Source organism: Anopheles moucheti, chromosome 2, assembly GCF_943734755.1.
Source record: "Anopheles moucheti chromosome 2, idAnoMoucSN_F20_07, whole genome shotgun sequence".
NCBI classification, from domain to species: domain Eukaryota; kingdom Metazoa; phylum Arthropoda; class Insecta; order Diptera; family Culicidae; genus Anopheles; species Anopheles moucheti.
In genome coordinates, this window is record NC_069140.1 from 21,018,991 (window position 1) to 21,035,146 (window position 16,156).

Sequence of the window (16,156 nt, forward strand, 5' to 3'; positions counted from 1 at the left end):
ACGGATCGCCTTTATTTTTAGGGCACTTTCATGCAAAATTTCGTCTATACTTAGTCAGCCACCTTGCCACTTGAGGATCGTCTTGAGAAGACAGCGTGAAACGAAATGGAGGCAAAATATGTGTGTGTGTGTGTGTGCATGTTTTTTTTTCTACCCTGCTGACCGTCCTAATAATAGGTTCCACTTTGGCTTATGAATAAGCCCCGGTGGTATGTAGTTAACCGCCTCCCGCGTACAGGGTACAGGGTGTTTTTCTTCAACATTCATACAGCTTTGCTCTGGTTTTCTGGCGGACAAAATATGGTGCAAAAAATAGTAGATATGAGAGTAGTGCACACAAGTGTTTGTTTTGCTTTTCGTACGGTGTAAGATCATCCGTTCCGGTTCAAGCGTTGTACCGGAGCGATGGACTAGTTATTTTTGACTGCATCGCAACGAGTTTTGGGTGTGAAATTGGAGACCGGTGGTTGTGAGAAGTGAAAAATCACCGCTAGAACACTACGGGATGTTTGTAGCGTTAATTTTGTCTATCAGCATTTAATGTTTTTAATCGATCCTAAGTGAGTTGTGTGGTTTTTGTCTGTTTATCTACTCCCAACAGCTTAGTATCACAACTGCAGAGACTGAAAAGTGAAAGCCAAACGTATAGTTTGCACGACCAAACGCAAAACAAAACACCATTCCGTGTACATGTTAGTGTCACTGTAACAGAAGGGCAGAGGACGCGTTACGTGCTGCTGGAGCAGAGAAGCTAAAGAAGAGAGAAGAGGAGTGGTTGGTAGTGGGGCGTTAGTGAGTGTCCGAGCGCAATAGGAAGGAGCCCGCGAGACAGCCGGACGGACACACTGCTGGTGGTGGTTGCGCCTCCACCCGCTATCGAGCAATCATGGCGGACCATGATTTCGCGCCAAGCTTCACCCAGAAGCCGCAGCTACGGCAGGAGGACGATGGTAACCGGTTGATATTCGAGTGTCAGCTGGTGGCGAAGCCGAAACCGAGCATCGAATGGTACCGCAGCGAGGAGCTGCTGTCCGAGAACACGCGGACCAAGTTCAAGATCCAATCGTTCGGCGAGAACAAGTACTTCGTCGTGCTCGAGCTCGACGACGTCATCGATACCGATGCCGGACTGTACAAGGTGAAGGCCAAGAATCGGATGGGCGAGGTTTCCGCATCGATCAATCTGAACTTCAGCCGTAAGTAGGACATTGGTTCGTGTAGAGCGGCGCGGTTGCAGCGTTCCCCGAAGTTTTCTTTTTCCTGTTTTGTTTTGTTTCACGAAACCGGTGACGCAAATAAAACGGTGCAGGGCAGCAGCGTGATTCGGTGAATGAGTGCTAAAATGTATCGTGATCCATTCATGATTTGTTGATCGTACCCTTTAGGAATGTATGGCTAAATTTAGAACATTTGGGTGGTATTTCGTACCGTACATTGGCAAGCTGATCTAACCGGATCCGCGGCAGGATCGTTTGCGAATTGTATTCTGTTTTAAATCGTTTCATTCAAAGTGTATCTAGAATTTCTTTCATGTTCGACGATGTTGTACGATCACTTATGTGTAATGTTTGCTAAATCTAATGCAGATTCCTGACTATGAATGAATCGAAATCTCTATTCCGAAGATTCATAAATCTTGAGAGAATCAGGCATTCTCAGAGATTCGTGAATCTTTAGTGATTCTTGAATTTTCATTTAAAAAAAACTGCTGTACAATAAATACGATGCTGTACGAGAAATACGATGCAAACAGAATTGAAATAATACTAAAATCATAATGCATGCATTGAAGAAATTCATGAATCCTTTAGAATTCATGAATCGTTCAGGATTCATGATTCCTGGAGAATTCTTGGATCTTAGTGTTCATGACTCTTTTGAGAGTCCTGATTTGATTGACTCCTTATTAAAGATGCATATGAATGACTCTTATAAAAAAAATCCATTAAGCACAACGCTACAAAAAATTGCGATTTAATGTTGGAAATTAGATCAACCATGGTACACCGATAACCTATTCTTAACTTATGCTCGTAAATTGTAAACGAAAAGCAAACTCACGATCCATTACACACACAAAATCATTTGCCAACTTATGCAGATAATTAGCCACCACACTGTGTCTCTTCTTTGTCGTCTCGACTTGCTGCAAACCGCTGCACTCTTGATAGAACTCCCCATTAACATGTCAATATTTCCTCTGTTCTCGTTTTCCCATCCACACATCATGTTGTACGTGTCTGTTGTGTTCAAAATTCAACCAATAGCTGCTGATGAACCTGTCGAAAAGTAAGTGTGCCAGTACTCGTTATTTCGGATTGTTTTGTGTTTGTTCTATTATGTTTGTGCGTTCGTTTACCTTCCATTCCCTGCGCTGTCCTATTTATGTTTTTAGTATTAAGCCAAAGCCGAAAAAGTTTTGAGTAAATCCTCCTTTCTTTTGCTTCTACTAATTCTTATATGCGCTTCCGAATATTCTCCAATTTTGCGCTACTAATTCCTACTGCCTACGACCAACTACTACGATCGTCCACTGACTGGGATTGGGACAAGCAGAAAAAGTAGAGCGCAAGGAACGGTACGTATGTGCGCTTCGTGTTTACGTTTTATTTCATTGATTATGCTTGATGATGGTAGCAATGGTTTTGGGCAAGTTGTTTTCTACATATCTCTTCTCACCTCTGACACTTCCTACACTTAGGCAAATCGACGGTGTTGCACCAACGTTCATCAAGAAGCCCTCCATCAAGCAGGAAAACGATGGCAAACGACTCATTTTCGAGTGCGAGATTAAGGCTGACCCGAAGCCACAGATCAGGTGGTCCCACAACAGTAAGGTTATCGATAACACACCGAGGCATAAGGTAGGTCGTCGTACGCACTGTGTCGCAATGCCCCCTTTACAACTGTCAACCGTATTTTTGCGTTTCGTCCATTCCAGTTTAAAGTACAAAATGACGGTACGCTGTACCGTGCCACCCTAGAGGTTGATAATGTATCGTTCGAAGATTCGGGTAAATACAAGGTGACGGCCAAAAACGAGCTGGGCGAATCGAGTGCAACGATCAGCCTTAACTTTGACAGTGAGTATAGCGTTTACCGGCGCCCACATGCCACCACGGTATTTGACACCCTTTTTGTCTACAGTGCTCATCCCGAAACCGCAGCCTTTTGTTACCTAATTTCTTTATCTAAGGTTAATTTTGTCGTGTGCCATTTTGCCAGCCAGCCATCCTTCACAACTTCATCGTCACGCTCATCTCATCTATCTCATGTCGATGCGTCACACGAATTTCGTTGATGTTGTAGATAGTGCTACGTTCACTACACCGTTAGTATGCGGTATTTCAGTGTTTCGGGTGTTCTTTATTCACGCATATTTAAGTATCGTCCAGCATCACCGTTCACCACATCGCGCTCATGTATCGCCATCTCTGTGTAAATTCATTCCATTCATTACTCATCAATCACTGTTCCATTCACTTTTGGATTAAAAGACAAAATGAGAGCAATCAATACATCGCGAATCATTGCTATCGTAACAACTAAATCGGACTCTGTTTGAAAAAGAAAAAAACGAATGTACCTACGCAAAGTGGAAACGGTACACAAATGCTTTGCAAAACTGGAAGATCTTAAGACAATGGAGAAATGAACCCCCGGTCGTAAACAATGCAAGAGGATCTTAATACCGATCGGTACTTACAGATGCAAAACAAATCGAGAAAGACATGTACAATCGAGATATGGTTTAATACACGAAGAACGGTTATGGTACGGTAGTACGGGGTTTTATACAACTCTGGTCTGCACAACCGAATGGGTTCGGTTGTGTTGCACACGAATCAAGAAATATTTTTTTATTTGGTTGTAATCTTTATAATCTTATCAAGTAGCAAAACAATGTTTTCGGTACAGAATATATGTCTCTGTTTCTCTCTCTCTCTCTGTGTGTGTGTGTCCCCCTTGTCTCTGTGTGCAAAATGGATGGCAAAATTACAACGTCAACTCATTTTTCCGTCCCTTCCCGTTTAGGTGAGGAAGTCCCGGTACCGGCGGATGGCTTCAAGCCTGCTTTTACAGATCGACCTGTCACACGACAATCGGACGACGGCAAGAATATAATATTTGAGTGTAGATGTATCGGCGATCCAAAGCCAAGCTATTCATGGCAAGTGTCGTATATTTGATTTACCATTTAATTATACTTCTAATACGCTAGTAGAACCGATCGGTGAGATCTCGCTGTGGATATGTGTGATCCACCGCGCAGACTCACCGACTTGTGTTTTTTTTGGTGGTTGTTGAGCGTCGACTTACGATTAGCAGCTCTAATTTCTAATCATCCCGTTTTTTTACTACCTGATGGCAACACGCGTAGGTTACATGAAAAGAATGAGATTGCCATGGCTGGCCGGTTTAGCAGTGAGGTCGAGGAGGACCAAAACCACAGCTATCTGATCCGTTTCACGATAAAGGATGTGAAGCAGCTAGACCGTGGTGTATACAGTGTGCTAGCAAAGAATAAGCATGGCGACTCGACGGCTGTCATCAATCTGAACTTTGATTCTAGCTCGAAACTGATGTAAGTTTACGATGCGTTTGTGGATAATGTGTGGTTGAACGATTGCATAAGGAGCTGGTAGTGCGTTTAGGATGAAGTTTCGACTTCAATGCTATTCAGCGTTAGCGTTGACGTTAACACGTTCGGTTATGACGAAAAACCCTCGTACGGTTCGACCCTACGATTGACATAAAAGCTCCAATGGGATCGTCTCAACCCCATTTGTTTTGTCACTGAAAAATGAACGTTTGATCAACACAACCACACCCAAACACACACACACACCTATGTTTTATGCCTTCCTATTGTCGTGTAGAAATCCGGAGGGCAAACCACCCCGATTCCCACAGAAGCCCACCATCTCCCAGAAGGGAGATGTGCTTTCGATGGAATGCATTTTAGAGGCAATGCCGGTGGCTGACATTACCTGGTATCATGGTCAGGACCGGATCGAGGATGGCGAACGGTTCAAGATCCTGCGGAAGGCCATTTCCATCGATACCTACCTGCTCACACTGCAGATCTCGCTACCGACCGCCAATGACGGAGGCATCTATCGCTGCCACGCTTTCAACCCGTTCGGGGAAAGTAACGCGCACATTACGCTTAACTTCAAAGGTATTTCCACGTTTCTTATTCCTTATCTACCTATAAACCGTGTTGCGTTCCACTGGTCTGTTTTACTGTGTTTTCTTTGTTTATTTGTTTCCTTACTGTTACCTTTTTTGAGTTCTCTACTGATTATCATGCACTACTTTTGTTTCTTGTGCCACCTTATTACGTGTGTTCGGTGCTGTGTTTTGTGAATTTATCGTGTTTTTTTTTTGTTCGTGAACTGTTGTTATCTATTAGTATGTTTCGTGTTACTGTAACTTTGCTCGTATTTTCGCCTATACTGTTTATACTGTACCGCTACGTATCTATTTGCTAGACTTGTCGTCGACTTGTTTCTTTGATAAAGCGTACTATGTTTTGTCTTTCCCATTTCCAATGTGCGGATTGATCAACGATCAAGTGTTCGTACGATGTATTGCTGGTTACTTCAATGCTATCTGTTCCCTCTTGTGATGTCAGATTGTGCAGCTTTGGAGCATTTTCCGACCTTCTTCCTTCTCTTTTTCTCACAACAACTATTGTGTCTGCGAACGTACCACTACTTCAGACACTCCTTGGGACCTTGTTTTGTACAATAAAAGTGAAATATTTAGCATAACTCCATCCTTCAAAAATGATCATGTTATTACGATAGCAAGCAAAGACTGATCACGATCTTTCAGCATCATGTACGTTGCTACTAGCGAGCAACAGGCTTACTGGCTGTTAACAACACGGAATGGCAGCTTTTGCTTCATAACGTAGTGTGTAAGAACCGTTCATCGACCGTTCCGTATTAGTGGTTTGTCTTAATTTGGCTTCTGGTGTAAAAACAAAATGTGTTCTTTCCAGCCTTGTTTGCTAACCGAACGATTAGATTTCGCGCGAACTGCGTTGAGTGAGTGGCAACTTGTTTTAACAGCTTCGAAGCCAGTTACCGTGCCAACAGGCCGTGCAAAAGACAATTCCCAACTGATTATTCTATTTTCCGATTCCACCTGCGTGAAGCGAATGAAAACGAGCGTGGATTTGCACCGTCGTTCGTGGAGAAACCGAAGATCATACCGAACAAGCTGGGCACGCTGATTACGATGAAGTGTAGATGTAGATCGAAACCGAAACCGACCGTCAAGTGGATGCGAAAGAAGCAAGAGGTAACATCGTCCAGCAAGGTGGCACTGGAGGTGAAAACAGTCGACGAGGACACGTACGAGCTCACCCTGAACATTAAGGACCCGAACGCGGACGATGGCGGCAGCTACTCGTGCATCATTAGCAACGAGTTTGGCGAGAGCAGCGCAACGCTCAACCTGAACATCGAGGCGGAACAGGAAACGACCAAGAATGCGCCCATCTTCGTGGAGAAGCCGCACATCGTCTCGCTGGACAATGGTAAACTGGTGCGCATGGAGTGCAAGGTGAAGACCGACATCAAGCCGGACATCACGTGGACACGCGAAAGCCGACTGCTGCAGGAAACTTCGAAACTGAAGATGACGATGACCCAGGAAAAGGACGTCTATCACATCACGCTCGTACTGAAGGATCCACAGACGGAGGACTCTGGCACGTACAAGTGCAACATCAAGAATATTCTCGGAGAATTAAATGCCAATTTAATTCTTAATATTGAGAGTGAGTAGTGCGATGTGTGCTGGTTATCCGAGCAAAAAAGGAACTTACCACCATGTTTATTTTCTTTCCAGTTATTCCGGTGATAAAGGAAAAACCGAAACTAGTTACGAACGTTAAGAAGCGTACTGCTTCAATCGAGTGCTCGGTGGCGTCACGCTTCAAGCCAGAGTGTGTCTGGATGAAGGAGACTACCATCATCAAGGAAACGCACCGGCACATGATCAAGATAGAGGAAACTCGCGAGGGCGAGTTTTCGGTCAAGCTCAACATTGTAGGTTTGAGCGAGGCTGACTTCGGTGCGTACAAGCTGGTGGCCAAGAACGACAAGGGCCAGGCGACGTCGCAGGTGATCGAGATCAAGGACATTGTGTTCGAGAAACCGCCCGCAACGAAACCGATCATCGACGCCAAGTTCAAGGATGTGGAGATCGATGAAGGTGGCGATCTCACGCTGGCGGCAGGTTTGGCACAACCCGACCGCCACTTCAAGGTGTACTGGATGAAGAACAAAACGATCCTGAAGGCCAGTGAAACGGTCATACAGGAGTTTACTGGGCGGATGGCTAAGCTAGTGGTCAAGAACGTAACCGTAGAGGACGCCGGTTCGTACAAGGTCTCTATTAGCAATGAAACCCAGAGTGATGAGTGCGAGTGCAAGGTGAAGGTGAATGCCAAACCGAAGCCGAAGGACGACGAAAAACCGAAGAAGAAACCAGCCAAGAAGGTGGAGGAGGAAGAAAAGCAGGAAGAAAAGGTGGAGCTGAAGAAGGTGGCCAAGAAGGAAACGGAGGAGAAGGCCGAAGAGGAGAAGGTGAAACTGAAGAAGGTTGAAAAGCAGGAGCTGGAGAAGCAGGCCGAAGACGACAAGTTGAAGCTGAAGAAGGTCGAAAAGAAGGAGACTGAGCTCAAGGTGGAAGAGCAGAAGGTGCAGCTCAGGAAGGTGGAAAAGAAGGACGGCGAGCTGAAGGTGGAAGAGAAGAAGGCTGAGCTGAAGAAGGTCGAACGAAAGGATGTGGAGCTGAAGGTGGAAGGCGAAAAGGTGGAGCTGAAGAAGGTGGAAAGGAGAGCGTCCGAGGCGAAGGTGGAGGAGAAGAAGGTGGAGCTGAAGAAGGTCGAACAGCCGGACAAAATCGAAATCAAGGTCGAGGAAGCGAAGAAGGTGGAAACGAAGAAGGAGGAGAAAATTCAGATCAAGGTCGAGGAGGATCGCCGCGGATCGATACCAAAGATCAAAGAGGTAACTACTAAACCGAGGTTTACTAATCCTGCCCCCCGAATGGAGCGGTGCTTTTGTCAACGATTCTTATTCTCGGTTGTCCGTCTTGCAGGAACCCGCCCCGGCCCAGAAGGGTTTGGAAGCTCCAAGCATCGAAATCATCCGAGACAAGGGTAGCCGCCGTGGTTCATTTATGGACGATCGTCGCCCAAGTTTACTGATCAACGATGATGTAAGTACCCGGCGCCTGGGCTCCGTGTGGCGTACTAAAAACGTTCGTTTGCGTGGTACAGTGTGGTACTGTTTACTCAACAACATAAATGCACCTTCTACATCGACCTTGTGGTTAACAATTAATGCCCGTGCAACTTGTATTGCTGGGGCTTTCTGACGTTGCGATTTCCGTTACCGTTTCGACTCCCTGAAACGATTGACTTTGTGTTCCTAACAGTTCTACTCTTCTTGTTACTTATCTTCGTTGTACAACTCCGTCTCGTTGGTGGTAAAATGTGCGAAAATCACCGTACCGTTTTCACTTGTACACATTATTCCAAGACCAAACTAAGGCCGGGCGAAGTGATCGACGAACGAAAGGTGAATATACAGCTGTCGGTGCTGCCAATGATGAGCAATGTACGCAACGAGTACGCTCGGTTCCTGCCATTGCCCCACGCGTACTGTTTATTCAAATGCTAACTGAAACAGGAAGAAACTACGTGTAAACCCGTGTTGTTAATTTCGGTGGACAGCGGCGATCGTATTGTTGCAGTCCTAGACCCGGCCCCGGCTTACTTTCGACGTATGATCAATATTTTCCATCCCCATGTCCGATGCTACGGCTGCATTGAATGCGCATCCCAACTCAAGAGCGTAACTTTCCGTACCTGGTCGCCGATGACGGGGACGGGGGGTTGCTCTAAAAATAGAGTTAGACCCCGATGCTGTGTGCAGAATAGATAAATGTTCACATGTTGAAAGTTTGGCGATTTTTTTGTTTTTCGTTGCTTTACGAAAGCAAACGAGGAGAAGCCAGCGCTGCAAAAATAGCGGAAAATTCGATTATTTTCCTGCCGCGCAACTTGGCTCTTTGACTTGAGTGAATAATTTGGTTTTTACTTTTTCCTTTCCAAGCTGCCCGCTGACTCCGTCTCGCTGCTGGGGATAGCTTGAATTGATGATTTATTGCGATTTGCGATTTAAAGCAGCATTTTTACGGGAGCTTGTAGAATCTGCCGGAAGGGAATGGGGGTTTGGTTTCGACCTAAAGAGGGGGAGAAGGTGGGAAAGGATTGTGAAAATTGATTACTGACATACGAGATGAGCTCGGGCAAGGTGTATTTCAATAGCTTCGCAAAACATACATATCTGGGAAGGGTGCTCCAACACAACCATTTCGAGTGTACTATCGAATATTATGGTTTATCGAACGATGCTGTGCACTAATATTGATCATCTTTCTCTCTCCTTCTTTGATCACGATCATTGGTACGTTTGTATGTATGCATGTGTCCGTATGTGTATTTGGTGTGTATGGGAACACGTGTCTCATGTGGTGTGTGTGGTTTGGAACAACGAATCACTTACGATGGTGGACGTACGTCTGGGTTGCTGACGACTGGTTGCGATTAAAAATATCAAATATCACGCAAAACTGGCGCCCTGCAGAAGCGACGACCATCAATCGATGTGCGTCGTCCGAGCATTCAAGATATGGATGAGAAGATCAACCAACCGTCGACACCGTTGCGAGCGATCGGCGAAGACGGCAAGGCAGCCATCATCGTGGACTTCCAGGAGAGCTACTCGGCAGTAGAAGGTTTGATGAATATTCCGTCCGCTTCCTAACGCTTATGCTGCTACCTAGTGGGTGAAGTCTCAAGTGTGCGACATTCCCGTAGTGTCCCGTGCAACTGCTTTGATGCTTGGCCAGATTGTCAGCCTGATGTCAGCTCGGTAGAGTTACAGCGTATTGCAATGTGTTGTGATTTTGCAGATCAAACCGGATATATCTCGGTGCAGGTCGAGGGTAACCCGGCACCAACCTGGAAGTTCTTCAAGGGCATTACCGAGCTGGTGGACGGTGGTCGCTACAAGCATCATACCGATGGTGAAAGCAACACAATTACGCTTTGCATCCGCAAGGTGAAACCGAACGATGAGGGCAAATACAAAGTGGTCGTCTCGAACGCGCACGGTGAGGACAGTGCGGACGTTCAGCTCTACGTATCGGACGCCAGCGGTATGGACTTCCGTGCGATGCTGAAGAAGCGAAAGTACGCCAAATGGGGCAACCAAGAGAAGGATCCTGATTGGGGTGACCTGAAGGAGGTGGAAAAGCCGAAACCGCAGCTGAAAAAAGTGGAACGAGTATGTGTTTTGTTAGCTAACCGATGGTGTACAACCTCATTTGTGCTAAACGTTTTGCGAGTGTTGATGTTTGTCACTCGTCTAGTGTTGTTGTCCAGGAACTCATGATGCTTTTTCTTAACCTTTGCCACAGAAACAAGACACTTTCTCGAAGCCATTGGTCGATATTACCTGCAAGGAAGGCAAAGAGAAGAAGGTGGTGTTTGAGGCTACCTTTACCAAACCTAACGCCAAAGCCAAGTGGTTGTTCCGCAAAGATGTAAGTATGAAGCTGGTTGTGGCAAGTATAAAAGGAACAACATTTAAAGGGAACATTTTCTTTTTTTGCAGGAAATCTTCTCGGGATCCAAATACAAGTTCAAGGCGGAAGGTGATAACTATACCTGTACCATCTTTAACCCGAAGGTGGAAGACGGTGGCAAGTATACGCTGGAGATTGCGGGTATCTCTTGCTTCGCGTACCTAAACGTGGAGGAAGCTGACCCGGTCTACAAGTTTACCAAGAACCTCAAGAAGGCTGAGAAGGGTTTCCTGACGCACGACTGTACGTTGGAGTGCGCGGTTGACAACTCTTTGGCCCCCATCGGCTGGTACAAGGGTGAGACGAAGCTTGAAAACAACGACAAGTATGTTATTGGCAAGGATCTCAACGGTACGGTTACGCTGATCATCAAGAACTGTACGGCCGAGGACGCCGATACCTATCGGTGCCAGATTGAGAAGCAACCGGACAAGACGGAGACGAAGCTGAAGATCCTGGAGTACAACTATAAGTTTACGAAGGTGCTCAAGAGCCAGCAGCTGTTCGTGAAGGACACGGTAACGATGGCTTGTGAGCTGGACCACGTCCTCGGCAAGGTGGAATGGTTCAAGGGAGACGAAAAGATCGTTGAAAGCGACAAAGTGCAGATCGTGAAGGACGGCCGCAAGCACAAGCTGATTCTGAAGGATGCTGCCAAGACGGATAGTGGCGTGTACCGTTGCGTCAGTAATGCTGACAAGACCGAGGCCGAAATCTTTGTGAAACGTAAGTGAACCGCCGAATGCCGCGGTAAGGAGGATAGTGTCGATACATTCTTACTCTCTGCACAGGGCCGAACAAGTTCATGAAGAAGCTGAGCGATACGGTTGGCAACGAGACCGAGAAATTGGTGCTGGATATTCAAGTGCAGGACGAGGAGGCTGATGTTGCGTTCTTCTTGGGTGAAACCGAGCTGAAGAAGGATGGTCGCGTCGACATCATTAACAATGGTGATGGTACGCACCAGCTGGTGTTCAACAAGCTCGAACTTACCGATGCCGGTGAGATCCGGTGCGAGTGTGGCCCACTGACCAGCAAATGCACGCTTAAGATCAACAAAAAGGAAACGAAGCCCAAGTTTGAGGTACCCCCGAAGGTCGAAACCCCTGCCAAGGTGGAGAAGGTACTGGAGGTACCATTTACAAGTAAGTATATAGTTCTGTTTTGTCTTTCCTCACGATTGATGCGATTCATATGAGCTGCATACTGCTCGCTGTTGCTTCAACTACAAACTGTACATAATGTGTTGTCTTCTTCGACACAGCCGGTGAGTCGCGCCAGTCTAAGGTGGTTGCAAAGTTGTACAAAGATGGTAAACCGGTACCACCGGAAGACGTTGATATAGTTGTAGAGAATGATAAGCTCGTACTGAGGTTCAAGAAAACCGAATTTAAGGATTCGGGCGAGTACAAGATTGAACTGACGAACGCCACTGGTACAGAAGAGCATACCACTAATGTTGTCTTCCAGGACAAACCACAACCTCCGCAGGATCTTGGCTGCACCGGTATCTATCAAACGAAGTGTGTTGTAAAGTGGAAGGCACCGGAAAACGATGGTGGAGCAGCGCTGGAAAAGTACGTGGTTGAGCGTCAGGATGTGTTCAAGCGGTCGGGCTGGGATGTGATAGGCGACACACCCGGCGACCAGTTGAAGTTTAATTGTAACGATCTCGTTTCGGGACGCCACTACAAGTTCCGGGTGAAGGCCATCAACAAGATGGGCGAATCGGAGTATTGCGCGATGGAGAACGATATCATTGCGAAGGATCCGTGGACGGAACCAGATCCGCCGCGCGATCTCAATATTGCCGATTGGGATAAGGACTTTGTCGATTTGCGATGGAAGGTACCGAAGTCGGACGGTGGGGCTCCCATCACCAGCTACATGGTGGAATACAAGCCATACACAGCCGCGAACTGGAAACACTATGCTGATGTCGGTGCGGCGGAGCTGAACCTGACGATACGAGGCCTGACGGTGGGCGAAACGTTTGAATTCCGCGTGAAGGCTGTCAATCAGGGTGGAGCCAGTAAGCCAAGTAACAGTACGGAACCGCTCAAGATCCGCGATCGATATGTGAAACCGTTTATCGAGGGTGAAGGACTGCAACCGATTACGCTCAAGAAGGGCCAAACGGTACGCTACTATGTGCAGTACGGTGGCGAACCAGAGCCAGAAGTTATCTGGGAGAAGGATGACATTCTGGTGATTTGCGATTCCGAAAAACGAAAAACGATCGACGTTGAAAGCTACGCTACAACGATACAGGTACGGCACGCGGTACGTTCCGATTCTGGTGATTATAAGCTGCGGTTAAAGAATAGCAGCGGTGAGTTTGTTACGATCGGTAAGGTGCTGGTACTGGACGTGCCGACACAACCCATCGGACCGATAAAGATTGAGAAAGCGCGGTCAAACCATGTAGTGATCAGTTGGCAACCTCCGGAAGATACTGGCGGTTGTCCATTGACGGGATATTTGCTGGAAAAGATGGATGTCGAAAATGGTACCTGGCTGCAGGCGGGTGAATGTGGAGGAGATCAGACGACGTTCGATTTCCAGCATTTACAGAAGGGTCGCAAGTTTGAGTTCCGTGTCAAGGCATACAACAAGGAGGGTGAATCCACACCTCTGGAAACGCTGTTGGCCGTGAAGACGGTCAATCCATATGGTAAGCTCAAAGCCAATCTGTCTGAGTGTTTGTGCGCAAAGGTGGTACTTCTCCTGTCGTAAAGTCATTGTCTGAAACTTAAGTCTGATTGCTAAACATATAAACAAAAATTGATATAGTTGAAGATGCCACTGTCGATGTCGACGTTCGGTAGCATTTATTTGATGGTAACCATTCTTTTGACTCACCTTGAACCTCTGCAATAGATCCTCCTGAGGCACCGGGTAAACCGCTGGTTGATGACTATGGCGTTGACTTTGTGGAGCTGAAGTGGGAGAAGCCCGAAAAGGATGGTGGGCGCCCGATCACGCATTACGTCATCGAGTGTAAGAACAAGTTCCTAACTGATTGGACGGAGTGTGCCAAGACGGAGAACGACGATTGCGTTGGTAAGGTGCACGGTTTGAAGGAAAAGGTAGTCTACCAGTTCCGCGTCAGAGCCGTCAACAAGGGTGGCGCATCGAAGGCTTCGGAGCCGAGCGATAACCACACCGTGAAGCACAAGAACCGTAAGTGTTGTGATGTTGATGAAACACAACGTATGTGTTGCGTGTATGTTACTGCACTCTATGGATGCTAATATTTAGTTGAAATGTGTTGATAAGCTGTCAAAACCGTGTTACGTTACCCGAAACGTGGCGCGTGTCTCGGTGCTAAAGTTTTGCTCCCTCGGTACGATCGCGGTCTGTCAAATGGTGTCTATCATGTGTTACTTACAACGTCACTAACATATTTGTACGAACTGTTCTTTGTGTCATCATCTACTCGCAACGCCTTGAAACGTACAGTGAAGCCACGTATTGATCGTACAAATCTGAAGAACGTTACCATCAAGGTCGGCAAAGCGATGATCTGGTCGGTCGACGTTAAGGGTGAACCGGAACCTGAGATCATTTGGACCTGGCGAGATGATATTCCGCTGACGAATACCGAAAACATCAAGATTGAGAATGCTAACTACCACACGAACTTCTCCATCAAGGATGCCAAGCGTGCGGATACCGGCAAGTACAAGATCGTTGCCCAGAACGTTAACGGCAAGGACGAGGAAACGGTGGAACTGGTGGTTCTTGGATCACCAGGCAGACCGCAGGGCAAGCTGGAAGTTTCGAACGTTACGAAGAAGGGTCTGAAGCTGAAATGGAAGAAGCCGGCCGACGATGGTGGCAGCCCGATTTTGGAGTACAAGATCGAGAAGCTCAAGAACCGCAATGGCAAGTGGGTCCGCTGTGGTACGGTAACCGGGGGTCCCGAAATTCTGGAGGCAGACATTACCGGGTTGGACGAAGGTGCGACCTACAAATTCCGCGTGATCGGTGTCAACGCCGAAGGTGACGGTGAACCGTTGGAATCGGAGGAAGTGGTTGCCAAGAACCCGTACGACGAACCATGGAAGCCAGGCACGCCGGAAATTGTCGACTATGACGACAAGTCGGTGAAGTTGAAGTGGGCTGCACCGAAATCGGATGGTGGTGCGCCGATTCAGAAGTACGTGATCCAGAAGAAGGACCGATTCAAGGACTGGGAAGATGTGAGCGAAGTCGATGGCGGCGAAACGACTGCCACGATCGAGGATCTGAAGGAAAATACGGAGTGCCAGTTCCGCATTGTTGCTGTCAACAAGGCCGGCCGTTCTCCCGAATCGGATCCAACGAAGTCGCACATAGTGAAGCATCGTGCACGTAAGTATAGTAGTCGTCACAGGAGTCGAGCTTAGCAGTATGCACAGTGAATGCATACGCGTGAGCAATATTGATCAACTGTCCAACCGTTGGTTGGTTCCTCATTTCACAGTGAAGCCACGTATCGATCGTACAAACTTGAAACCGATTGTCATCCGCGCCGGAAAGATGGTTCATTACGATGTCAACGTAAAGGGTGAGCCAGAGCCAGAGATTACCTGGATCGTTAAAGAGAAACCAGTGTTGGCCGACGACAATTACGAGATCCTGAACAAGGATTACAACACCAAGTTCACGCTGAAGGACAGCTTGCGTAAGCACAGTGGTGTTTACAAGATCCAGGCCAAGAACGAACACGGTCAGGATGAGGCCGAGGTGGAGATAACGATTCTGTCCAGCCCAAGCAGACCGAAGGGTCCACTGGAAGTGAAGGATGTTACCAAGAACGGTTGCAAGCTGAAATGGAAGAAACCGGATGATGATGGCGGTAAACCAATCACTGGCTACGAGCTGCAGAAGTACGATCAGAAGGTTGGACGTTGGGTACCGATCGGCAAGGCACCGGCCGATGCCGAGGAGTTCGATGTTACCGGGCTGCAGGAAGGCCAACACTACAAGTTCCGCGTGAAGGCAATCAACGATGAGGGTGAATCGGAACCGTTGGAAACCGAGGAGTACATTGTGGCGAAGAATCCGTTCGACGTACCGAAAGCTCCAACGGATGTGGTTATTGTCGATTGGGACAACGCATCAGCCACGCTGGAATGGAAGCGACCCAATTCCGATGGTGGCGCGGCCATTACGGGATACTTCATCGAAAAGAAAGAGAAGGGAGAAACGAAGTGGGAACCTGCGGTCACTACCAGCTCGCCCGAGTGTCGTGCGAAGGTGGGCGATCTGCCGGAAAAGCGAGTCTATCAGTTCCGTGTTAGTGCGATCAATAAAGCCGGTACTGGTGAGGCTTCTGATCCTACAAACTTCCACACTGTGAAACATCGTTACCGTAAGTATAACGCCATGTCGATAACAAGTCAACATTATGCTGTTTTTTTGATGCTAATAAAAATGTCCATTGTGAATTTGTGAAGTCCCTAGTCCGAAAGAGTATTATCCTATCTGCATG

At 47.2% G+C, this 16,156-nt stretch overlaps 1 protein-coding gene across 3 annotated transcripts in view; it reads left to right on the forward strand.

The window, feature by feature from the left end:
- The first annotated feature begins 797 nt into the window (after positions 1-797).
- The window catches only part of LOC128297278 (twitchin), a 32,227-nt gene continuing 16,868 nt past the window's right edge, over positions 798-16,156 (forward strand). The window contains exons 1-21 of one of the 3 annotated variants that reach the window (XM_053032896.1): positions 798-1,196; positions 2,268-2,289; positions 2,702-2,864; positions 2,942-3,083; positions 4,036-4,171; positions 4,382-4,585; positions 4,881-5,182; positions 6,167-6,793; positions 6,865-7,604; positions 7,677-8,030; positions 8,122-8,241; positions 8,565-8,603; positions 9,675-9,825; positions 10,003-10,376; positions 10,510-10,635; positions 10,707-11,403; positions 11,469-11,822; positions 11,942-13,351; positions 13,558-13,860; positions 14,140-15,033; positions 15,146-16,036. In XM_053032896.1, coding sequence (XP_052888856.1) covers positions 887-1,196; positions 2,268-2,289; positions 2,702-2,864; positions 2,942-3,083; positions 4,036-4,171; positions 4,382-4,585; positions 4,881-5,182; positions 6,167-6,793; positions 6,865-7,604; positions 7,677-8,030; positions 8,122-8,241; positions 8,565-8,603; positions 9,675-9,825; positions 10,003-10,376; positions 10,510-10,635; positions 10,707-11,403; positions 11,469-11,822; positions 11,942-13,351; positions 13,558-13,860; positions 14,140-15,033; positions 15,146-16,036 — 8,359 coding nt within the window. In that variant the 5' untranslated portion in view covers positions 798-886. Of the gene's footprint in view, positions 1,197-2,267; positions 2,290-2,553; positions 2,579-2,701; positions 2,865-2,941; positions 3,084-4,035; positions 4,172-4,381; positions 4,586-4,880; positions 5,183-6,166; positions 6,794-6,864; positions 8,031-8,121; positions 8,242-8,564; positions 8,604-9,674; positions 9,826-10,002; positions 10,377-10,509; positions 10,636-10,706; positions 11,404-11,468; positions 11,823-11,941; positions 13,352-13,557; positions 13,861-14,139; positions 15,034-15,145; positions 16,037-16,156 lie in introns of all 3 variants that reach the window. The other 2 variants (XM_053032895.1, XM_053032894.1) reach the window with 2 other exon arrangements.